Source organism: Cuculus canorus, chromosome 5, assembly GCF_017976375.1.
Source record: "Cuculus canorus isolate bCucCan1 chromosome 5, bCucCan1.pri, whole genome shotgun sequence".
NCBI classification, from domain to species: Eukaryota; Metazoa; Chordata; class Aves; order Cuculiformes; family Cuculidae; genus Cuculus; species Cuculus canorus.
This window is the reverse complement of record NC_071405.1, coordinates 22,795,714-22,820,723: the sequence shown is the minus strand read 5'-3', so window position 1 is coordinate 22,820,723 and position 25,010 is coordinate 22,795,714. Positions and strand designations below refer to the sequence as shown.

The window sequence follows — 25,010 nt, the reverse complement described above, 5'->3', positions numbered from 1 at the left end:
ATTTATAGCACTTCATGATTACCTGCAACTACTAATGAAAAAGACTTGGCAACAGAGAAATAAATACGTAGCAACTGCAGCTGCTTTAACTCTACTAGAGGTTGTAAAACGGAAGGCCTAAACATTTGAGGGCATTTAACAAGCAGGCAGAAGCAAGCAAAGTGTCTGTTTGATTGCAAAAAGTTTTACAGGCGGACACTGACAACACAAGAGGCTCTAAATCCCTGTATTTAAAGTTTACTTTGTCGTTTGTCTTGAGTGGGGTCAGTGTTTTAGTGAATAATTTATAGGCAGCATCAATGAGCTCATTAGTTACCTTTTCAGAGCTTAAATGAGGTTTGTGGTTGTCATTACACGGGCCTTCTGTTCAACTGCATGGCAAAAGGACAGCTCGGTGGCTGGCTGGCTTGTGGCAGGGCAGCCTGTCTCCTTCCAGCCTTGACTGGCCCTTGTCATCTGCTGAAACCCCCACACTGCTGTTCATTGCCAGTCCAGTAACCTGGAGGGGTTTCTCCGGTGATAGTTTTTTTATTGTTTTGGTTATATGTGACGTTTCATTTGATATTGTGTTGTTTTCATGTTGTATTTCTTGTTTCCATTGTAGGAAAAAATACTGAAGATTATGTGACAAGTAATATGGAATAAATAAACCTCTACTTGTGTACTAGCAATAAAAGTGACTTTTCTCCTCAAAAGTGCTTCAAAATTTTGTTATAGCCATAGCATTTTTTTTTGTTCTTGGAATGCTTATGGCAGTGATAAACTGTACTGGAATTATCTGAAACTTGGAAGAAGACATAACTATCAATGTTTATGGGACTGCAGATTTAAAGAAAAAAATCCCAAGGTTATTTCATAGTGTTTTGGCTACTGAGGCCTCTCCATCCTTGGGGCATCCTTGTGAGAAACCTGTGGAATGAGAAATTTGCCTGCAGAATATCTGTGAAGTGTCAGATGTGCCAGCCCTCCCACATGACTGCAGCTGTTAGCTGAGGTTACCTATCGCCAAAACCACTGGAGCAGTGCCAAAAGACCCAGCATAAACTAATGCCCTGGTAGATAAATCAGCCCATAATCATACCGAACCTTTGTCACCAAAAGCTACTCGTGGGGAAACCCACCTCACAGGACATGAATGTGGCAGCCGGGAGGTGGTTCTCAGCCACAGCTGGCAACAGAAGTTGCTGCTGGGATACAGGTATTTTAGTTGTGCTTTTTTTCTATGCCAGCTTCCTTCCTTTCTGAATCTCGCTCACCTGCTCTGCCTGGCAGCTGTTCTTTGATGCATTTGTGGAGCCTGTCTCGCCTGTGGCTGTGGAGGAGAGTACAGGACAGTGCAGAAAATTCTGAAGATGCTACTGACTCTTTCTAGTCCTTCCACTGCAATTTTTCATTGCTTTCCATTCCTTGCTCAGTGATGCATTTGGTAGGCTGGTATGTAGTACTAAAAACACAACAAGGATGCAAGTCTGCTTAATAGTTTTATAAGAATTTACTTGTCTCCCAAAACCTGTGTCCTCTCAGCATCCTTTTGCAGACAGAACTGTAGGTCAGCTGTGCTTCTGCTTCATCACTGCATCACCTCACACAGGCCCTCGTAGCAGTCTCTGTGTTGCCACAGTCTGGGAATCTGGACCCGCTCCTCACAGGATTTCCTCCAGGAACACTGTTCAAGGAATGTACAGGAAGAGTAGTGCTGAGTGGTGAGTAGAGGAAAGCACTCTGGGATATCCTGTGCTACAAAGAGCTGGAAATCAGGCTGGGACTCAGTACAATCATGGCTAGGAAATTAACCTGCTGCAAGCAAATGGTCAGAGAGAGATAATCACCTACTACCTTATAGCTCTAATGGCAGCACATTGTGTTTAGTATCACTTCCCAAGATCCTCAGTTGATGAGACGTGAATGCAAACTTCACTCTCTGTCCCCTTGCAACTTAATTTTGGGTTCACGGTTACACAAATAAAGGACAAACTCTTGAAGTCTTTGATGAAATTAACAGCTTATATTCATGAAAACTGAGGCAGGACTCTAGATATTGTCTAGAAATAATTCTGTCTTAGTCTTAGAAACTCAGTTTGGCAATATAGCCTGGGAACTTCATAAAAAGAACTTGGTTCTTCATTATAGTTTTCCCCAAAACTTGTGATCTTTACTTCTATGCAGTGTTGGCTGCTGCTTTTTTTCCACCTTTCTTTTAAGAACAAAAATACAGTTGATTTCTGGTTCTGCTGATTACTTTTAAGTTTGACTTCAGCTGCCAAATGGTGAATGCTAATGTTGAGATAACTCCAGACCACATTTTGTGGCATTATACCTGGTCAATAGATAGCAAAGCCCAGACACCAAACCCCAGAAAACATTTCTTTCTTTTTTCAGCCCCTTCAGACATTGCAGCAGTACCAGAAATACTGGGTCATATTGCAATTAATGTTCAGCTGTTTTAGGTTAGGTGTGATTTCAGACCGATATAGCCATCATAGCAGAAGACTCCAGTAAAGGTATGTTTATCCCAGCAACATTTTGCTTCCCACTGGCTGGGCTACTAAAATAAGCTGCACTGGCAGAAGCTTCCCTTTGCTAGTTTAAGCTAGGTTTGTGCTTGAGGTGCTAGTATGTTAGTGTAATTACACTGGGAAAGGATCTCTTATAGGGACCTGGTTTAATAAATGTATGTAGGACAAACTAGCACAATACTCTCCTCCCACTGCACTCATGTACAGAAACATATTTGCTGGTAGCTTGTCAGCTGTACGTAATTTTAGCACCAAGTATACTCATTTTCTTAAAAGCTGCAAGCGTTACTACAATAACGTCATAAATCACAGAATCATAGAATAGTTTTGGGTTCGAAGGGACCTTAAAGATCACCCAGTTCCAACCCCCTGCCATAGGCAGGGACACCTCCCACCACACCAGGCTGCCCAAGGCCCCATCCAACCTGACCTTGAACACCTCCAGGGATGGCGCAGCCACAGCTTCCCTGGGCAACCTGTGCCAGTGCCTCCCCACCCTCATGGTGAAGAAATTCTTACTTATATCTAGTCTAAATCTTCCCCTCTCCAGTTTATACCCATTGCTTCTAGTCCTATCGCTACAAGCATTTGTAAACAGTCCCTCTCCAGCCTTCTTAGAGCCCCTTCAGGTACTGGAAGGTCACTATATGGTCTCCTCAGAGCCTTCTCTTCTTCAGGCTGAACAAGCCCAACTCTCTCAGCCTGTCCTTGTATGGGAGTTGCTCTGGATTTCATTGTAAGAGACTGATTATATTTTAGTCTGTGAGACAGAAATGCTGTAGATACTTCTGTTTACTCACATTTCTGGCATAGCTTCCTATTGCTGCTCCTTTTCTCACTGATTCAGTTCTGTTTCTGTTGGGTTTTACGAGCTGGAGTAAGTGAGAACTTGAAGAATAATTTGGAATAGGTTGGAAAAATGCTTTGTAAATCTGATTCCATTGTCTCAAGTGAATAAACAAGACAGATCTCCTGTCAATAAGCTGGAGTAAGCTGGGCCTTCATCGCGTGTATCTTTCACTAGTGCTTGGGGTGGGAGAAGAAAGGGGACTGCATGCTTGTAAAAAGACATGGAGCAGGGACACAGGGTACAGCTGCATTCGGAGCAGCCGCAAGGCAAGAGCTGCTCTTTTGCATGGGAGCAAGGCACTGTTTGTGAGCCAGTTAGTTGTGTTACCTCTGTACAAGACAGAGACTCTGGCTATTCAGGTGGGAATTCACAGCTATGGCTGTTTTCTCTGCCCCAGACGTGGGCATAGTGCAAACAACAAAACCATGCTGTGGTTAAAAATAAAGTGTTGATACTGTGCATTCTGTATGAGGAACTGGAGAAGAGCACTGGGAAAAGGAGTTGTGAAAGAGGAAAGGAGCAAACCCGTATTGTAGTCATGATTTAGTTTTTAATAGTCCCCAATAGTGTTCAATGAGCTTCTGCTCCATACAAGATTAAATCCATTGCCTCAGAGAAAACAGAAATCTAGAAACGGCAAGACTGATGGGGGACACCAGTCATTCAGCATGAAGAAAGAACGGGAACAAAATGAGATGTCCAGTGTACAGTATCAGAGCCTGAGATGTGTTCCACTATGAGGGTCTAATGGATCACAAGGGGCAGCAGCCCTGTCTACCTCGGCCTTTGAATGGTACCATGCACATCAAGACTCTTTCAGAACTAGGAGAGTTTGGGGTACAGCTGCATGTCAAATTATAAATCCTAATGAGCAAGCTTACTTGGCAAACTTGCAGCAGACCTCAGGGAAGAAATTTGACTCTGATGTAGGAAGAATAAACATTAACAAAGGTGCCGGTCAATTGGAGATTAGGTTAGGAATGGGAGCTTAAAGGTAAGGATAGGAAGTGCAGGTCTCTTGAACGGTGAGATCAGTGAGGTAGAAAGTATAAATATTTAGCAAGGTCATGTGGCCATGGCATGGTCATAATACTAGCAAAGGAAGATGTTCCCAGCAGAGAAGGAGATGGAGGGGGGGAAATGAGTTCTGGAGGGTTGATCAAAAAGCCCATGACCTTTGCTGTGCTTGTTTTGCAACTATGGCTCATAGAAGGTTATCAGAGATTCCAATCTAGTTGAGGAGAAGAGATAAAGGAGTATTGGGAGATGGCTGGAAATCCTCATTAAATAAGATACTGCAACATCTGCAGTTGGTAGTCTGGAATCTTTGTGGAAAGATTAGACTGTTGTATATTAGCCCACAAGGCTAAAGTGCAGCTCTGCCCTATTGGTGCTTCTAATCGGCCTTTGGCATGGCAAATACTTTGATCTTGAAGTACAAACAGTTTTCATCTGTCGGCATTGCAAATCTTTTGCTAAACGAGTTAGTATTGTACCTGTCTCAGAAATGGGGAAATCAACACCCTAATAAATTCGTTGGCTTGCCTAACATTACAGTATGTTACTTGATGGCCATACGCTGGACTTTCTGATGCTGCTTTAGTCTTTAAGCCAGCAGTTAATGATCTTTCAGTGGTATCATGCGAGACTATTCTCCTTTTTAACATAAAGAAGTTGTATTAAGTGTTTCAGCAGAGAGTCAGAAGAAGCTGTGGGACAGTCTTCCCAAGAGGCAAGGTGTTTATTTACCTTGCTGGTGGTGGCGTACTGCCCTGCAAGTCAGCGGCTGAGCTTGCTGCTGAGCTCGGCTGAGTGGGAGCCAGCAAGAGGCGGGGAGCCCTGTGCCAGCCCTCTGCCTCGGCCTGCAGTCTGTCCCCCTGCTCTCCCAGGCTTCAGCATCACCTGCCGCTGGCCCCTGCACTGGATCACGCTGACTTTTCTGTCTGCACAGCAAATGTCTCGCAGTGGTCCCTCACTGTAATCCTGTGCACTCTGGGGAAATTCCTGCCTCTGAAACTTTGCTTATCCCACCAATCTCCATGGGGAATTTTGCCACTGATTTTGAATGGAACTGAGCTATGTACCTGAATAGGATTCAGTGTAATATTCTTTGCATACTCCACTGCATCTCACAAGGCTTCCCCATTCTCACTCCAGAAATACTTCTCATTAGCTGAATTGTTGTTGGTATTCTATTCTAAGACACTTGACTTTAACAAGTGATGATAAACGCGATAAATCTCCCTGCTTGCCAATAAAGAGACATGTTGATTCGCTCAGGAAAACATCTGAAGCTTTTGGAGTAAATTCAGGTGGGTGGAGTCCTTGGATTTGATAATTCAGTTTGGGTTTGAAACCAAATGGCCATGAGATAAGAACTGTGTAAACTAATGGTCTGCTGACTGTTGGAGTGTTAGGGCTGGTGGAGTCACAAGGCAGGGTTACCAGTGCGTAATGATCTCTGTCTGATGCCTGGTAGGTTTTCTTCCCATTCTTCAATCCAGCTGCTGGTATGTCTTCTTGAAAATATGCAAGAATGTGTAGTGGCACTTCACTGGGTAGGGGAGGGAAAGCTGTCGGCAAGAGAAGGTCTTAGCAAGTTATGACAGGAATTTCTAGTTTGAGAGAATCAACGAAGTGCTTTTCAGCCCTGCACTTGGAGAACAAGGTAGTTGCCACTCTCTTGTCTAAAAATGTGAATTTTGCAAGTGTCAGAGACTATGAAAGAGGTAACCCATGCCTTGGGAAGTGACTGAGTATGGATGCAAACATGCAAGGGGATACAGTGGTGATCTTGGCTAAGCAGGGCAATAGTGACAGCAGCACAGAATTCCTGCACGGTCTTGAGACAGCTGTCCTAACTTCTAAAGAAAATTACTAAAATGGTTTTTATCTGGGCTTAGGGATGATTTCTTTGTCCAGAGCTGCATTGAAAAGGATCTACCAATATACCTCTATTTCTAACTTCTCTTGTGTGGTTTATACATTTCTGCAACAGACCTTTTCTATACTGAAAGGAAAATAGATTTTGGACTATGCAAATCTGCAAGCCACGTTTACCCAGAGCAGAAAATTATTGATTCTTGTAGATCAGCTATGAACAGTACTTGTTTTGCAGGTGGACAGCTGTACCTTAATTCTGAGCTGTGAATCATGGAAGCTGCTTGAGGTCAAGCATGTTGCACATGGGAGGCTGTATGTTTAACTGCTGTCTAGACCTGGCAACTTCTTTTTTTGGTTTTAAATCAAGTTAGTTCACTCCGATTAACCTAAGGTGGGGTTTTTGGTTTTTTTTTTTTTGGTTATTTTTTTTTTGCTTGAGTTAGTAAATTAGTACTGGTTATGTCAGGGCATGGTAACAGGGGAGCAAATGCACCATTCTTACTAATTAAAGAAGGGCACCATACGAGGACAAGCTGAGAGTTGGGCTTGTTCAGCCTAGAGAAGAGAAGGCTTTGGGAGAGACCTTATAGCAGCCTTTCAGTACTTAAAGGGGGCCCGCAGGCAAGCTGGGGAGGGGCTCTTTATCAGGGAGTGCAGGGATAGGAGGAGAAGTGACAGTTTTAAGCTGAAAGAGAGGAGATTTAGATTAGATATTAGGAAAAAGAAATTATTATAAGGGTGGTGAGGCACTGGCACAGGTTGCCCAGGAGCTGTGGCTGCGCCATCCCTGGAGGTGTTCAAGGCCAGGTTGGATGGGGCCTTGGGCAGCCTGGTGTGGTGGGAGGTGTCCATGGCAGAGGGGTTGCAACTGGATGATCTTCCACGTCCCTTCCAATGCAAACCACTCTATGACTCTGTTCTATGAAATAGGGTCTTATTTGAAAGCCAATTTCCTCAGACTAAAGAAATAAACTTTTTTTCCCTGCCCGGCAGTGAGGGCAGGTTTTTGCACCCGGTTCTGCGCCCCGGGTCCCGCACAGCCCGTGGGGCCGGGACGCGGCTGGAAGCGGCTAGCGGAGCTCCCGCTGTGTGGAACTCCTCGCCTGCCGGGAGCCGCGCGGGACGGAGCCCGGTGCGGAACGAAGAGCGGGAAGGCAGAGCCGCGGCTCTGCCGCCCTTTGGACTCGCGGGGCCGCCGGCGCCCTCGGGAGCCACCGCGGGGTCCGGGGCGGCGGGGCCAGTTCTGCCCACAACGGAGACTTCTCCGGGGCGCCTCCCGCCGGCCTCCCGACACCGAGTCCGAGCGGGGAGCGCCGTGGGGCGCCGTGTCTAAGAGGGGGGGCGGCGGGGCCGGGGCCGAGCGGGGATGCTGGGATCCCGCAGCGCCCAGCTACGAGCGGGGGTCGCCGACGACAGCGGTGCCGGGTCCGAGCAGGGGATGCCGGGGGATGCCGTGTCCGAACAAGCGGTGCCGGTGCCGGGTCCGAGCAGCGATGGCGGGACCCTGCAGCGCCCGGGTCCGAGCGGGGAATGCCGGGTCCGAGCTGGGGGTGCCGGGACCCCACAACGCCCAGTGTCCGAGCGGGGGGCGCCGGGGACTGCGGTGCTTAGGGGTGCCGAGTCTGAGCGGGGGGTGTCGGGGGACGCCGGTGCCGGCTCCGAGTGGGTGATGCCGGGGGTGCCGGTGCCGGGTCCTCCCGGGCCGCGCTCCGGGCCACCGCCCTGCCCCTTCCCTCCCCCCCCGCTGTCCCTCCCTCCCTCCCTTCCGCGGCTTCTCCCGTCTCGGCTGGCCCAGCCCACGTTTTCCGTCTCTCCCCTCCCCTCCCTGGTCATGTGTCGCCTTTTTTTTTTTGTTTGCAGTGGAAACAATTTCAGGCTGCCGGGCGCTCGGGCCGCTGCGGGGAGCGCGGGGGGGCCCCGTGCCGGCGGCGGAGCGCCCTGCAGCCGCGACCCCCGCGCCATGCCCGGCGCCGCCACATCCAAAGTTGGCGCCGCGGCCGCGAGGGGCCGGCGGTGAGGGCGCCGCTCCCCTTGTCCCCCCCACTCCCCGCCGGGTGAGTCGCCGCGGGGGGGGGCGGGGGGGGAGGTCTGGGCGCGCGCTAGGGCAGGGGCTGCGGGGGGCGCGCGGGCCGGGGGAGGCGCCGCCGCTGACATCTGGCCGGCATTGGGGGGCCGCGCGCGCGCGCAGCCCCCGGGGTCGCCTGGCAACGCCATTGATTGGCCGCGGCTCCCGCCAATGGGCGCGCGCACCCCCCCACCCCCTCGGCGCGCGGCGAGGACGGAGGCGGCGGCGCCCGGAGCCGAGGGCGCGGGGAGAGAGGGGGCAGGGGCGCTGCCGGCCGTGGGGAACCGGCGGTGCTTTGTCTGGAGGCATCGTTAATCCCCCCCCCGCGGGAACCGGGCTCCGTGCCCCCCCTTCCCTGCCGCGGGGCAGCGCTGCCCGGAGAGGGCGAAGAGAGGGCGGGCGGGGGGGGGGATGGCGCGGCCCGGCCCATGGGGAGGATGCTGGCAAACAGGCAAATTAAACAGAAAGAGAGCAGCGTGTTGTCATAGCAACAGCGCAATTAAATTACTTTACTGTCAGCCATCATGTAATTTTCCTGTTTGGAAGCTCGTGGGACGTAACTTGCGTTCGGAGTCAAAGTTGAGTAGGTAAACGGTGCCGCTGCCCCGGTGCCTTTGGGCTGTGCTGGACGCTGGTTCGAGGGCTGCCGGTGGGACCCGCCTCAGCTTGGCCTCCCCGTGTTCGTACGTGTCCCGGTGTTTTTTCCTCTTCCCGTGTGAAACCACACGCTCCGCTTCTTGTGTGAAGGGATGTACTGATGGACTTCGGTGCATAAAAGTTCCACACATTTCATTTCTGGTAATGGCTGCTTTGGCGTAAAGTGTTAATAGAAGGAGCCAAAGAACTTTGCTTTCTCGGTTTTGCCCTTTTGTAGCAGTTAAAATAGAGTCTCCCCTATGCCTTCCCAGAACGGCCTCTGGCTTTTTTTTTTTCTTCACTGTAGGTGCATGGTTCATTCTGTTGTTACCTGTAATTTTTTTGCCTTCTGTTTACAGAACCGACTGTGTGACTGCATGACTTCAGGGAACTGCCAAGGATACGTTTTAGATACAGGGAATCTTTTTGCTTTTGTTCAACACATGTGCAGGAAACTTCGTCATTTTTAAATGTTATTAACTCTTCCCAGTTCTTGTTTCACTGCTGTTCACATCTCGAGACCTGAATCCTGGCAGTTTTACTGAATGGAGGAGCCAAGGGAGCCTGTGTCTCCTGGTTCTGAAGTAAATTGTTGGGCTCCTGTCTGCTTCTTTTGAATCGAGCAGGCACCCAACTTCACCCAGCTTTTGAAGGGCTCTGGTCCTTCTGAATGTTACTGCTCGCAAGTGCCCCCCCAGGGCCTGCTGGTGCAGTACCCGCCTGGTGGCAGCTCAGCCGCTGCCCCCCCCCCCCCCCCCGACTCCCCCAGGCCGCTGTTGAGCATCGCAGCGATCTTTCTGGTTTTTACTGTGTTTGAAATACAGTTCAGCTTATGTTAAAATCTCCTGTGTTTACATACATTTTTAAAGTGCTCTATTCCTCTGGCGCTTGTTTCCCCATGTCTTGGCCCTGGTCCCAAAACAACCGTGGGTTGCTTTCTGGGGTTTTGAAGTTCTGCTGTCATTTCTGAGTTCTGCTGTAACTGCGACTGGAGTCAGATTGGATGTTTGTCTGCCTCTAGCCAGGGTGACTTTAATCACGGTGCTGTTGTATTGTCCTCAAAAGTGAAACAGCTGAACTTAATCTGCAACAACTGGCCTTAAGCCCTGCTTCTTTTTTTTTTTTCATTTTTTTAGTTTACATGCTTATTAAAGTGATATGATCTGAGTATTCCCTGGTTTGATACACGTATTCATCACTAAAGCGACATGCCTCACACAGGAGATCCTAAGGACTTCATGTACATGCAGAACTGAGGTGTATTGGGATTATAGTCTTATTCAATTGACTGCAATTTCTTCCCTTGTCCTGACTTTAGAGTATTTTACTCGCCAGTTGTGGGTGAGTGTTTATGTGAGTCTGTTGTTCTTAATACAGGTGGCAAAAGACTAATGTCCTGGTTGCAGCTGTGATAGAGTTAATTTTGTTCCCAGTACCTGCTGTGTTTTGGATTTAGTGTGAGAATAAAGGTTATAACACACATTGTTTTAGTTGTTGCCAAGTAATGTTTATGCTCAGCTGGGACAGAGTTAATTTTCTTCCCAGTAGCTTCTGGTTTTTAGGTTTAGTATAAGAAGAGTGTTGATACTACACTGATGATTTTAGTTGTTGCTAAGAAATCAAGGACTTCTCCAGTTTCCCGTGTTTTGCAAGTGTACAGGTGCAGAAGAAGTTGGGAGGAGCATAGGCAGGCAGCTGACCCAGGCTGGCCAAAGAGATATTTCCTACTACATAATGTTATGCACAGCATATAAATGGGAAGTTGGCCCAGGGAACAGAGTTTGTGGATCCATGATTGCTGGTTAGAATGGGCTGTGTGATTGGTTATCAGCTGGTGAGGTATTGCACTGAATTCTGCATCACAAGTTTTTTATACTCCTTGTTATTGTTACGCTTATTCTGTCTTCCTTTGTTGTCATATTAAGCTGTCTTTATCTCAGCCCACGAGTTTTACTTTACTTCCCAATTCTCCTTCCCATCTGTTGTGATACTTAGCTGCCGTCTGGGGCTAAACAAAGACAGCTGAGAGACCAGCTGGGGAAAAGATGTCAAAATGTTATGCAGTATCTTTCAATGAGTTAACTTTTCTCTCTGTTTCTTTCTCCCTTTCCTCTGGATTTGCTCTCCCAGGAGTTGCTGCCTAAATGGGTCCAGTCATGCCTCCCAGTAAGAAGCCAGAGGGCTCAGGGATTAGTGTTCCCAGCGGATTGAGCCAGCGTTACCAAGACAGTGATTTATCAAAGGCACTTCACGATGATGAGGACCTAGATTTCTCTTTGCCTGCCATCAGATTAGATAAAGGGGCCATGGAAGATGAAGAACTGACTAATCTAAACTGGTTACACGAGAGCAAGAACTTGCTGAAAAGCTTTGGGGACTCGGTATTAAGGAGCGTTAGCCCCGTTCAGGACATCGGTGATGACACGCCGCCATCTCCTGCCCACTCTGACATGCCCTATGATGCCAAGCAGAACCCCAACTGCAAACCTCCTTATTCCTTTAGCTGCCTCATATTTATGGCCATCGAGGACTCACCAACCAAAAGACTGCCTGTAAAGGATATATACAACTGGATCTTGGAACACTTTCCGTATTTTGCAAACGCACCCACTGGATGGAAAAATTCTGTGAGACATAATCTATCCTTGAATAAGTGTTTTAAGAAAGTGGACAAAGACAGAAGTCAGGTAAGTTTGCAGCTAGGGAGGCCTGTCTGGCTCTGAAGATACCTGCTGATCACAGAACGTGTTTGTAACAATGAAATGCAGAATATCCAGTGCCGTCTCTGGTAACGTAGTTCATTAAATTCAGAGAGCCAACATTTCTTTCGCATGGCTCATTCGATTTTATTAAGTTCATTGTCTAGACATCTGTAGGAAAGTACTCGAGGAGTGTGTGTGTGTTTTTCCTTTTCCCCCCAGCTGGTGTCTTCATGCATAGTGGTTAAATATTGTTTTTAGTTATCATGCTGTGGTAATGGTTTCCAGCTATACTAGATGCATGTAATCATGTTATAAATAGGCTGCTTGCTGTTCTTGGCTTATACAAATGTATAGCGAAAGGGTACGCCTTATGTAAGAACCCATCGCGTTTTTCTCTGAACTGTGTTGTAATCTGAAAAAACTTTTATTTCTTTTAAACAAACAGAAGGAGTTCTGAATTTTGGTCATTCCACTTCAGGAAGGTTTTAGAGGAACTCCTCAAAGAGAGGAGATAGGTCTGGCATAAGAGGTGAAAGTTGCTAGTCACAGAAATTTTAGTTGCTTTCTCCCTGGGCTTGTGTAGCTTCTGTGACCGGTGTGGTGGCAGAAGCCTGGGGCCCAGAGCACGTTTCAAATCTCTGTTGTTGCCTGGTTTCATCGCTGAATCCTCAGCAGCATCTGCAGGAGGAGGCTGTGTGTGAGGAAATGGGAAGTGAGCCAAGCAATGAAGGCAGTCCTTTGCATAGCCTTCTACCGTATCAGTCTGCCTGGGAGCAGGTATCAGTCTGCTTGGGAGCAGGTAGCGGTTTCCAAAGGGGATAGTCTTCAGAAGCAGTGGTCTTGATGAATCTTTGGCAAAGAATGAGTATAATGATAAAAATATCACCTCGCAGAATAATTTCACAGGCCTTCTGACAGGTTAGTGAAATAAATAGCAGGTAAAATCACATCACTGACCATCTGTCTCTAAAATTGGCTAGAGATCAGAGAGTGGACACTTTCTCCTGGCAGAAACAATAGCTGCACTCAACTTTTGTATTTCAGTGGAGTAAATGCTGTGATTGTCTTGTAACTGCTTATCCTGAAACTAAACTTCTGTTGGTGGTGCTGTTCTCCCTATTTTGGGTGCAATTTAACTTTAAATGCTGTGGAATAGGAGCGCAAGTAACTCTAGACAAGGAGTTGTGCACTACCCTAAACTAAACTAGCAACTTTTCATTTTAGATCACTTAACTTTCTTTTCTCTGGAGCTTTCCTTCTTTAAACAATTGATTCTTTCATCCTTTTTCTGTCTTTTTTTTTTTTTTTTGGTGTCATTCCCTAGAATCCACTGTCCACATATTGGTGATCACACACTCTGTGTTGGTATTTTTATAAATTAGTTGCTGTGAAGGGTTGTGTGGGAGATTAAAAAACCTGTTCCTGAACTGAATCTTGTTTTGTGTAAAGCAGAGTCTGAAATTCTTGTTTGGAAATGAGACTATAATAACAAGTCCACACCAGACTTTTACTTACCAGACCATAAGTAACCTTAGCACAATACATTTAAAAAAAATCAAAATACTGTAACTGGCAAGGCATGCGTTTAACATTGCCATTTGTATTTTGTTTTATTCGTCTTCCTCTGTTTACAAGTTAACTATTTAGATTCCAGCTTCCTTTCTATGAGGAACCTGTCTTCATCTCTGTCTGTCAAATATCCGGCAGTCTGCTGAGCTGATACGAACAATACCATGACGTGCTGCTTCTCCACAGGGAAGTGGCAGAGCACAATGCATGACTAGTCACCTACGTCTCGAATTCTTGATTAGAGCCATGGTTACATAGCTAGACAACAAGGTGTGGTGGGAGGCCTTGCCTATCTGAATAATGAGGTGGGGTTTTATTAATTCTTGGAAAATCCCAGGAAACAAGAAAGAATTTAACCCATCCCCTGGAGATGCTAGTAAGTGCAGGTAGCCGGCATTAAGGTGAATGAGCTGAGAATCTCAAAAAAAATGTAGCAAGGCTGTTCGATTAAGTCCCTGTCTGGGTTTTTCTCATGTCCTGGCCAAGGGACATGGCAGACAGTGTTCTGAGAGTTCTCTGTCAGAGTTGCTGAATCAGGTGCTTGACAGCTAATTGTGGACTTGGAAATCAGTAAACATCAACTGCTGGCTTTGAAAATACCTTCGTGTGTGTGCACACGCACATTTGGGGTTGTTCTGAGTACCTCACAGCCAGCATGTCTGCTGTTCAGAAGGAAGGGGTCTATCTAAAGGGTTCTCTGGTTTTAGGCTGGAGCTTGGGGTAGGGGTAGGGGGAACGCTACTTCTTCTCCTTTGCAGCCATGTTCTTCAAATTGCAGGTTTGGAGTCTGCCTGTCTTACTGTTTTTATGTGGAAAAAGAAGCATTTAGCAAGTAGCATGTTATAAAAATGCTAACAAGATAGATAGGCTCTGGAACATGTTTGGTGTGGGAAGGAGTTAATCAGTGCTGGGAATTTGCGGGCATTTGCTGGTTGATGTACGTTGACACATTGTGAAAAGCTAGAAGCTTTTTCTCGCTGTTTTCCAGTGTTTGTTTGTGTAGCCTTTCAGTAATCGTTTTTCTAAAAAAAATTCTGCTGAACACATGATTCTTTTTTGAATTCCCTCTGCATAGTAGTTTTCTCAGTCTTGGGTTCCACTAATTTATATTTGTGGGGCTAAATATGTATTTAATAGTACACGGCTTTCTCTGCCTGCATCTTTTGACTTCACTTCCTGGTGTGAGGTCCCTGTCATAGAACAGAAGAAGAAACACAGGCTGCATCTTTTGACTTGCCCTGTTCTGGTGGTTTTAGGTCTGATGTGGAATGCCAGGAAAATACATTTTTCTCCTCGGATTTGTTTATGCACTTCAGCTGCAATGCCATCAGGCTTACCTGGCAGGCCGACAGTGTGACTATTCATGTAACTTTGCACTGAGGCTGATCTCCTGGATGGAGACAGAGAGCTGGGCTGAAGAAGGGAAAATGCTGAGCCCTTGATTGTAGTAACCTCTCTGCATTGAGCTCAGCAGTTTAATAATAGTTGGCTAGAGTGTGAAGTATCACATGATGAGGAGTAGACGAGGAGTTCCCTGGCTTTGTTTATACTGCGGGACCTGTGAATTCAGTCGTTCAGATTAATCCTATTGTGAATGTACAGATCTAAATGTCCTCTAGTGTGCGTCCCATTTAGTACCGCCCGTTAGCCCATGACTTCCCTGACTTCCCTACCATCTGGTCCTTGGCTATAGAGAGGAATTTTTCTTGTATATGTGTCTCCATAGCAACGAGTTTGCAGTTGATATGGAAAGTAAGCAGTTGCCCTAGCAACGGAGTTACTGATGTGGCAGCTTCTCTGCTTGCAGGGAAAGGGCTAAGCTAGTTCAGACGCATTATGTAGGTTTGCTGTAATTATAGCTGCACCCACTAGTGCTGCACTATCTAAGGATCCGTTGAAAAATTTTGTTACAAGCCCTATACCCCCCCCCCCCCGTATATTTGTTTTATTTGTCTAGTCATTTCTGCTTTGAACAAAGGCTGATGAGATTGCGTTTACAAGGCATACAATACATCTGTGCCTTTTATGAAGGCAAACTTTCTTGATTGTTATTATCAAATGAGTGGATGAGGGGAAAGGATGTTTGACCTCAATGGCTCCTGTGATTTTTTTTTTTTGTGTCTCAGTGAACAGCCCAGGGTTGTAGAAGCTGAGACTCATCCCGTGCTCCTTTTTGCTATTCTGCTGTCTTTTCCCTCGTCTGTTCTTTTTCGATAGCCATCCTATCAAAACAGTTCCTCTTTGTGTCTGCTCTATGTTGTCTGAGATAGGGAAACACACACCTACTGCTGACTGTGTGCACACTGAAGAAATTCAAGTCTCTTTAAGGTTTGTTAGGCACTCGTGCTGAGGGACGTCTTAATAGAAATGTAATGAGGATAAAGGGTATGTTTATAGGGATGGGAGAATAAAATTCTCCTCGCTTGATGTGAAAGTTATTCTTAGAAGTACACAGTCCATAACTGGGTCATGGAGATCCAGCCAGGCTCCTCCTTCGTCTGGAGCGGGCTCTGAGATCTGAGGACTCCCGAGTGGTCCTCGGGCTCTGCAAGAGCCAGCGTCCAACTTGTCTCATGCACTGACTCTCATAAGCACTCTGCCAGGGCACCTGACGAGAGCCGTGGGGGGCCCTTTTGGGCACAGGGGACTTTCCAGGAGTCCCTACTGCCAATATCTTTCCTCTGATGTGATAATGTCTGGACTTTTGACAGGTAAAACCCTGAAGAAAGATAAGCCTAGCTGGATTGAGAGGAAAAGGAGCCTACTTGTTCTTTGTTAGGATCTCCTAATCCAATCTGCATATACACAAAGGTGAGGGACCAGGGACCCTGTCCTCCCTCTCTTGATGTTATTATTCAAGAATATCTACTGTGAAAGCTCAAGTGACACTTCAGGGATAGAAATTATCTCTGTTTTTAGTATTATCACTTAGACTGACCCAAACGACACAGTGCAAGAATTTCACTGTGTTTATAACATCTGGTGGAACTCAAGTGTTCAAAAAACCCAAAGAAACAGCAAAGCAACCCCTGAGATTGATAAAAAGGACTTAGGTGATGTTGGCTCTATTAGTAAAATAGTGTTCTAATAAGCTGATTCAACTGTTATTCCCAAATTGTTACAAGGAGCTGTTGTGGTTTGAAGCTGGAATTTTTCTAGTTTAACTCAAAATCCATTTTCTCATACCCCAGTCTGTCAAACTAAAAAGCTGTCTAGCATCAGAAAAAAAATTCTCCTGAAATTGGTATTTAGAGAAATGAGGGTCATCTCATTCCAGAGCAATCATGGAAGTCTCTAGAACCATACTGTAATATGGGGTTTCCAGATATCAGACAATTTATGGAGAGCTTTTCTTGAACACCCTCAGTTTTGGTTTTGAAGTGCAAATCCAAGGAGTTGTGCAGAATATTGAAATAACAGACTTCCTAGAGCTGTATGTGGAAATAGCACTATTCCATTTCACTGGTTTCCAGCTGCTTGACTTTACATCAGAGCTTATCCTTTGCAGTGGAGTCTGCCTATATTGACTGGTTTAGAGTTGTACAAAGTATAATCAGTTCTTTATCGAGTAATGATGAAGAGCTGGCAATATCCAAAGAGTCTTCTGAACCTTGCATCTCGGGTATTTACGTTCTCTCACTCTTGGTTAAGATAGCCTGTGGGCAGGCGCCCTGCTGGGTAACTGGGGTGTTAGCTGCACATTGACAGGCTACCATTGACCAGCTGGAGTAGTTGGCTCGGTCTGTGCTCCTCATCTACAGCAAAGATGATATGAAGCATGTTAAGCAGCGCTGAAAGAGCCTTGACAGGAAAGCATAAGTGAGCTACTCTTCGCCCATTGGGCTTGTGCTGTTCTAGGCTTGAGTCCATTTTTCAGCCGTAGTCGCACCTCCCTTGCTCCAGGCTGTTTGCTTCAACACCTTCCTGGCGCATGAACTTTTGCATTCCTGTGGCAAATTGTGGAGCATGTCAGAGATCTGATCTGGCTGGACTTTTTAATCTTTCCTTCATTTTTTAATTCTTGAGTTGCTTTTTAGGTTCATTCCCTGATTCGGGTCACAGTGCAGTTCAACATATCGTGTTGGCACAACTCTGGAGGGAGTAGAGATGATGGGGAGGCAAGGGGATAACTAGTTGGGATTGCTGAGGAGGCAAGCCATTCCTGATGGAAGAAAGGCCTGCTAGGGGCTGGTGGCTGCAGGGAGAGTCAGTGTGTTGCTCCGTGATGGGGTAATGGATGTGGTCCGTACCACAAGGTAAAGGCTGTGTTGAAGTGAGAAAAGAATTTTAAACACAACAGGAGACGTTTTGCTGCTGGAGATACTTCTTTTGGTTTTCCCCCAGGAGCAGGACTGTGCTGTTTGTTGAAGTGGCCTGTGTTTAGTGGCTGTTTGTGGTGTTTTACAGCAGATTTAAAGTGATGAAAGTGTGGGCAGCCATCATCAGGCATGGTCCCTGCCCCACCTGGCCCCTGTTCCCTTTGCTGTGAGATTGAACCGGTCTGGGGCTGTATTTCCAGCCCTACTTAAGCTCATACTGGCATGTGTGTCACCACGCGATCAGCAGGCTGAAAACTATTTGTGTTTATTTTTGTTTGGGTTATTTTTCAGTGGGCAAATTTAGTTGGATTGATTTTCAGCTCCCTGCTTAGCTCATGGTCACTGTGGTCAGAGGAGCACCGCTGTCAGCACAGGCTGTGGGCTCAGCTCTGTTTAATCTGGCATGAAACTGTCCCTGCAGCTTGCAGCCAGCTCATAGCTGACCTCGTGGCAGTAGGAGAAGATGGGGAAGGGAATGAGAGGGGGATGCTCTTACCTTCAAGAGCACAGGCTGCACTTAAATCACTGGGGCTGCTTGTGTGTTCAGCCAGAGAGGTGCTTGGTGTGGGGTTGGGTCCAGACAATATGGATTAAATGGTCCAAAGAAAACTGTGCAAGGGTGTGTGTGCACATGAGCATGGATATTTTCTCAGTTTTGCAAGGTTGGTTTCTTTCTGTTGCCCAAAGATTTTAATATTGACAGTAGAGGTGTCTGGGAGTGGAGCTGTGCTGTGGATCCTCTCAAAAGCTGTTATGGAAGAGGGAAGGATGTTCGCAAAGTCAATTGTCAGACTTTTCTGTGCAGTTGTCTCATGTCCCCATCACTACCTTGGTTTCTTCCTAATTCTTGGGGAGCTAAAGGACTGTAGTTTGTCCCTGCCAGCAAATAAAGTGGAGATCCTGGGGCCGTGATCTGACTTGAGCACAGGAGACCTTGCTGATGATGGTGCTGGAGACCCTGTGCACAGGAGCGTGTCATGTGTCCATTAATGGATGCTGGCCCATGGGGGATCACCATGAAGCACCTGTGTAAAGATATGACCCTGAGCACTAGGCTGTACCTCTGGTTGTGGCCGAACATCAGAGTTGAACTGGACTTGCTGGTCTGGCTAAATCTGTGCTCTTCTGTCTCTCACTTCAGTTCTTCAACAAAGCATCGCAGAATCCATTTTAATGGCAAAATATGCGTCCCTTAGATTTCCTTCTTCCTTTCCTAAAAGGGAAGTGTTTTATGTTGGCTGAAAGAGCACAGTAAATTGTGCTGCATGGTTTCTTTTCCTGGGTGAAGACCTCATGAAAAAGCATTTAAAAGTCTCGATAGTAATTGAGCAGTTGAAAATAATTGAGGACTTGAAAATACTCTTCAGGCAGCCTGAAGTAGCCTTTGAGCTGCTGGAGAAGCTTCCTTTCCTTGCTCTGGTTTCAGGCAATTGCTGTGTCCCACTCACTGAGCCAGGCAGTTGAAAACTTGTCTCATTCCTGCAGTAGCTCTGCATTTCTGGTAAAGTCATTCAGATTACTGGCCCAATGGGATCTGAGAACTGGTCTCCAGGCTGCTAATACCTGCTGCTTCTGCATTATTTTCAGCTAATTGCTCTATCTTCATCATAAATCTAGTTATAACAAGTGAATGGTCCCCAGTAACACAAGCTGGAATCCTTATGAAAAGGGGATCCAGTGTGACTTTATCTTTACTTTCGCTTGTTGATATTTGTGTGTTGGTCAGTGGTGGCTTAGCATGTAGGAGTAATTGAGTTCTGTCATTTCAAGACTGGGCAGACCAATGTTAGATGAGGTCATGGTGCAGACAGCATATGTAGCTACAACGAAGTGGAATGTTATGATGCAGTTAGTCTTGTGAACACAGATTTGCTTAAAAAAAAACAACCCACATGGCTGCCTCTGTTTAAGTTTTGCTCACTAGACATCTAGAGAAAGACTTTGTTGATATGTATTTTTTAGGCTAATGAAGATTTCTTTCTCTAAGTATTTACTTTTGTCTTTCGATTTGTAATCTGGTACTCTGAAACAGTATAAGTCAAGTCTGCTCTTTTCTAGGTAAAGGGAGGAACTGAAGAAAGTTTGCCTTAATGAGACATGTATGAATCTTGCTGGCTTTCTGGTTTAAGCCAGTTAAGTAGTTTAAGAACAATGAGATTTTGCTTTATTAAGTAGCAGCAACTACCTTGTCATGATTCAGTATTTATATGAGAAGTTATAATTATTTATACGGTAAGTTTTAGTCTTGTGTAAGAAACTTTTAATTTTGCTTCGTATCATCTGTCATTCAATCTAATTCTGAGTTAGTTTCAATTGCTCTCCCAACCCTTCCCCACCTGCTCTGATGTCTCAGAGCTGGGCAGAAGCAGAGTAACCTACTCAGTTCCAGAACTAAGAAGTGATTACAGGTGGGCTCAGGGATGGAGGTCTCAACGTTGATTGCCAGTGCTGAATTGAGAAGCAGCAGAGAAACACAGGCAGTCCAGGTGCACTTATCAGTCCTGATCCTTGACATTTATGCTTGGACATATTTAGAGGTAAAATGGACCCTGTAGGTCTACTTGAGTCATAGAATCATAGAATAGTTAGGGTTGGAAGTGACCTTAAAGATCATCCAGTTCCACCCCCCCTGCCATGGGCAGGTACATCCCACTAAATCAGGCTGCCCAAGGCCCCGTCTAACCTGGCCTTGAACACCTTCAGGGATGGGGCATCCACAACCTCTCTGGGAAGCCTGTTCTAGTGTCTCATTACTCTCATAGGGAAGAAATTCTTCCTAATGTCTAGTCTAAATCTGCCCTTCTCCACGTTACACCCATTCTCCCTGGTCCTGTCACCACAAGACTTTATGAATAGCCCCTCTCCAGCTTTCCTGTAGGCTTCCTTAAGGTACTGGAAGATCACTATAAGATCTCCTCTGAGCCTTCTCTTCTCCAGGCTGAACAAGCCCAAGTCTCTCAGCCTGTCCCCATAGGGAAGGTGCTCCAGCCCTCCAGTCATCTTTGTAGCCCTCCTCTGGACCTTTTCCAACAGCTCTGTATCCTTCTTACACTGAAGATTCCAGAACTGGACCTAGTATTCCAAATGAGGTCTCTCAGGAGAGGAATAGAGGGATGGAATCACTTCCCTTGACCAGCTGGCCATGCTTCTTTTGATGCATCCCAGGACACGATTGACCTTCTGGGCTGTGAGCGCACATTGCCAGCTCATGTCTAGCTTCTCATCAACCAGCACCCCCAAGTCCTTCTCTGCAGGCAGCTCTCAATCACATCATCTCCCATTGTGTGGGATTGCCCCGACCCAGGTGTAGGACCTTACACTTGGCCTTGTAGAACCTCATGAGGTTCTCACAGGTCCACTTCTCCAGCCTGTCCAGATCCCTCTAGATGACTGGTGTGGCAACTACACCACTCAGCTTGGTGTCATTCACAAACTTGCTGAGGGTGCACTCAGTCTTACTGTCAATACCATTGATAAAGATATTGAATAGCACTGGTCCCAGTATGGACCACTGAGGGACATCACTCGTCACGGATCTCCATCTGGACTTTGAGCCATTGACCACTACTCTTTGAATACGACCATCCAAACAGTTTTTTATCCACCATACCGTCCACCTGTCAAATCCATATCTCTCCAGTTTAGAGAGAAGGATGTTGTGGGGGACCGTATCAAGGGCTTTACAGAAGTCTAGATGGATCACATCTGTCAGTTTACCCATGTCCACTGCTGCAGGTAACCCATCATAGAAAGCCACTAAATTGGTCATACAGGATTTGCCCCTGGTGAAGCCGTGCTGGCTGCCATTAATCAACTCCCTGTCCTCCATGTGCTTTAGCATAGCTTCTAGGAGGATCTTTTCCATGATCTTCCCAGGCACAGAGGTGAGGCTGACAGGTCTGTAGTTCTCATGGTCGTCTTTTCTACCCTTTTTAAAAATGGGCACAATGTTACCCTTCTTCCAGTCACCGGGGACTTCTGACTGTCATGACTTTTCAAATACCATGGAGAATGGCTTGGCAACCACATCTGTCAATTCCCTCAAGACTCTGGGTGCATCTCCTCAGGTCCCACGAACTTACATATGTTCAGGTTCCTCAGGTGTTCGCGAACTTGATCCTCCTCTATTGTGGGAGGGGATCTACCCCCCCTGGTCGCCATCTTGCTGTCCCATGACCCAGGAGGGATGAGGAGAGTGGTTATGGGTGAAGACTGAGGCAAAAAAGTTGTTGAATACCTCAGTCTTCTCCTCATCTGTTGTTATATGATCCCCATGTCCAACCGTCAGTGGGGGTAAGTTCTCTTTGATCTTCCTCTTTTGATTGATGTACCTGTCAAAGCCCTTCTTGTTGATCTTTACTTCCATTGCCAAGTTCAGCTCCAGCTGCACCTTGACCTTCCTGATTTCATCCTTATACAACTGGGCAGCGTCTCTATACGTGTCCCAGGTTCACTGTCCTTGCTTGCACTGCCTTGGCAGTTCCTTGCTGCTTTTTTAGTTTAACCAGCAGGTCTCGAGTCAGCCATGCCGGTCTCTTCCCTTTCCTGCCTGATTTTCTACATACAGGGACTGAGCGCTCTTGTGCCTTGTGGAAAGCTTCCTTAAGTATTCCCCAACTCTGTTCCTCTCCCTTGTTTCAGAGGACCATGTCCCAGGGGGTCCTACCGACTAATTCCTTGAAGAGCTGGAAGTCTGCTTTCCTGAAATTTAGTGTCCTGACTATACTCCTCACCTGTCCCATATCCCTCTGGACCTTGAACTCCACCAGTGCTTGATCACTGCAGCCCAGGCTGCCTCTGATCCTAATGTCGCTGATGAGTTTGCTTGTATTGGTGACCATAAGGTCTAGTATTGCATCTCCTCGGGTGGGGATCTCCATCAGCTGGACTAAGAAATTATCCTCAATGCACTCCAGGAATCTCCTGGATTGCCTACAGCTTGCCGTGCTACTTTTCCAGCATATGTCGGGGTGGTTGAAGTCCCCGAGTAGGATGAGAGCTTGTGAGTGTGAAGCCTCCAGTAGCTGGAGGAAGAAGTCTTTGTCAGTTGTCTCTCCTTGATCAGGTGGCCTGTAGTATACACCAACCACAAGGTTCCCATTGATTCTTCCATCTTTAATTTTTACCCACAGGCTTTCAACCTGTTTGTGGCTACTCTTTGATGACAGCTCTTCACATTCTATCCCTTTCCCGAGATACAGGGCAGTGCCTCCACCCCTCCTTCCCCATCTGTCTCTCCTGAACAGCCTGTAACCGTTGGTAGCCACATTCCAGTCATGGGACTTGTTCTACCATGTTTCCGTGATGGCAACCGAATCACAGCTTGTATCAGTCTTGTATCTTAGTTTTTCTGACTTAATTCCTGTGTCTGTTCTTTGTGGTTTGGAAGACTTCAGGCGCAGAGGTAATACTATATGGTTTCTTTAATTGGGGAGACGAAAGTGACTCTTCTGAAGGAGCAGAAATGTTTTTTCTGTTAAACAGTGGCTCTGTGGATGGCTGCTGGGACTCTTACTGTTCAGCAGAGTCTGGCTGGGCTGGGACTAACTGGCCTTGTAGATGATAGCAAGGAGGGCCTTCATTAGCTGTGCTGCTTTTAGCGAGAGCTTCCTGAGGTGTTATCCCTTTGAGGAAATTTAGTGTCCGGGACTGAAGTTCACAGCAATTCTCACCTTTAATTTTACAAGGGAGTGCAGAATGTCTTGGCTTTGCTGTGCTGTCGTGTCAGTGATTCCTCTTAGCCTGCCTTAGGATCTTACTGATCAAGTGGCTGGAGCTGCTGAGGTGTCCAGTAGTTGAGGTACTGCACCCCTGCCATGCTCATCATCACTGCTCTGTCTGGTCACCTAGTACAGATTGTTGCAATGGCAATAAAACTGATTATCTTTTCTGGAGAATAAGCACAGTTATGAATGTCTGGATGCTGACAAGATTTATCTACCTGCTGGCTTCCACAAAGTCCTGAATTTCTTGTAGCTGTAAGGTAGTGTCAGACTCATCGGTGATAGAGGTACATAAGATAGGCAAGGAAGGAAGAAAGGGAATGACCTTCCTCCTTTGGCATAAATATTTTTTTCCTTCTGCATTTTTGGTAGGTCACTATGAGCCCTTCTTATCCTGGAATGTTACTTGTTTTCTTCACTCTCCCACCAATTTGGACTCCCGATTTCAGAGGATCTGCTTTTGATTTACTCTTGAGTAAACAACAGCAGAATTGGGACTGAGGGCTGTGGAAAGTAGCAATTTGTGGCCATAAGTGATTCTCTGGATCTTACTCAGTTATCCATAATAGCAATTTTGGAGACAGTAAATTTTAATTCGTTAGTTATGTTCTTCAGATTCCATTCTGGGTGTTAGAGAAACTTTGTCCTAGGAACTGATGTAGGAATTTGTGTGAGGACTCACTCCAAGGATCATAAGTGTGGGTGGCTTTTTCATAGATACAGCAGAAAAGAAACCATATTGCTGCCTTCAGCCAGTGGCTTAAGATACCAAAACACTATCTACGATGTGTTGAATTGCTGTATTTCATTGCAGCTGTGAACGGTAGCAGTTTACCACTGAATGAGTACTATCAGGATTTTGTAACACCAGTGTGACTTGCTGAAAGATGACAGAGTAATGAATGGAGTTCTGGATGGGGAAGTCTCAATGGTATGGAAAAGTACCTATGGCAGTGCATAGAGCAGAAACTTACTGATGGGGTTTTGCGTAAGAGAATCTAGTTGAACGCTGAATTCACACTCTTTCAAGCTATGAGCAGAAAATTAGGCTGTGCTCCAGAGATATGAGATCCCATGGCTGCCTACTGTGTGAAGGTGCTCGCTGAGATGAGGCAACTCTTGTAACTCTTGTTCTGAGTTTTACAGCTGAAAAAACTGCTAGAGTGCGACTCCACGGGCTGCAGGGGTTGATGCAAGACTAATATTATGTACTGGATACCTTATCTCAAGCTTTCATTCACATATTTTTGTCTTTTCTTCACCCTTCAGGATGGAAAGTGGAAACACACCTCTCCTTATGTTGTGTGTTCCAGTAAAAACAAGGAAACTGTTCATGAAGTTCTCTGGTTTTACATTAGGAGAGGGGGAGTAAACATAATTGTTAAGTTTAAGTGATACAGAACATAATAAACATAGCATTTTTGCAATTAGATCTGTTTTCTTTAAATTGTCGAGGAGAACTAAACAGTTATTGCATGGTTCATCTTTAGGAATAAAGTCCTTGCTGTGCAGGAAAAGCTGTATTTGTAAGATTCTCCTCAGTACCACTGCCTTAAATTGGAAGCCTGCATGCAGCCTTCTCCAGCGTTCTCATAGAATAACACAGAAGCACGGTACTTCCAGAGATCCTCACTGCTCCTGGGGGCATTTCTGAGGCTTTTGGAGAGGAATGTTTGAGAGCTTTTGGAACTGCGTGCTGCCAGCTCAGGTGGAGCTCAATTACACTCAGGATCTCTCTACCATTTCC

General features: G+C 46.2%; 2 protein-coding genes across 11 annotated transcripts in view; one reads left to right on the top strand and one right to left on the bottom strand.

Annotated features, from left to right (window-relative positions):
- Window positions 1-25,010, top strand: part of FOXN3 (forkhead box N3) — a 212,867-nt gene that overhangs the window by 63,721 nt on the left and 124,136 nt on the right. For 6 of the 10 annotated variants that reach the window (XM_054066965.1, XM_054066964.1, XM_054066963.1 and 3 more), the window contains exons 1-2: window positions 8,115-8,303; window positions 11,081-11,637. In XM_054066965.1, coding sequence (XP_053922940.1) covers window positions 11,095-11,637 — 543 coding nt within the window. In that variant the 5' untranslated portion in view covers window positions 8,115-8,303; window positions 11,081-11,094. Of the gene's footprint in view, window positions 1-8,114; window positions 8,304-8,975; window positions 8,998-9,094; window positions 9,113-11,080; window positions 11,638-25,010 lie in introns of those variants that run through there. The other 4 variants (XM_054066957.1, XM_054066960.1, XM_054066958.1 and 1 more) reach the window with 3 other exon arrangements.
- Window positions 7,579-8,463, bottom strand: LOC128852242 (uncharacterized). The gene has a single exon (XM_054067117.1). The coding sequence runs from the start codon at window positions 8,461-8,463 to the stop codon at window positions 7,579-7,581; it is 885 nt and encodes a 294-aa protein (XP_053923092.1).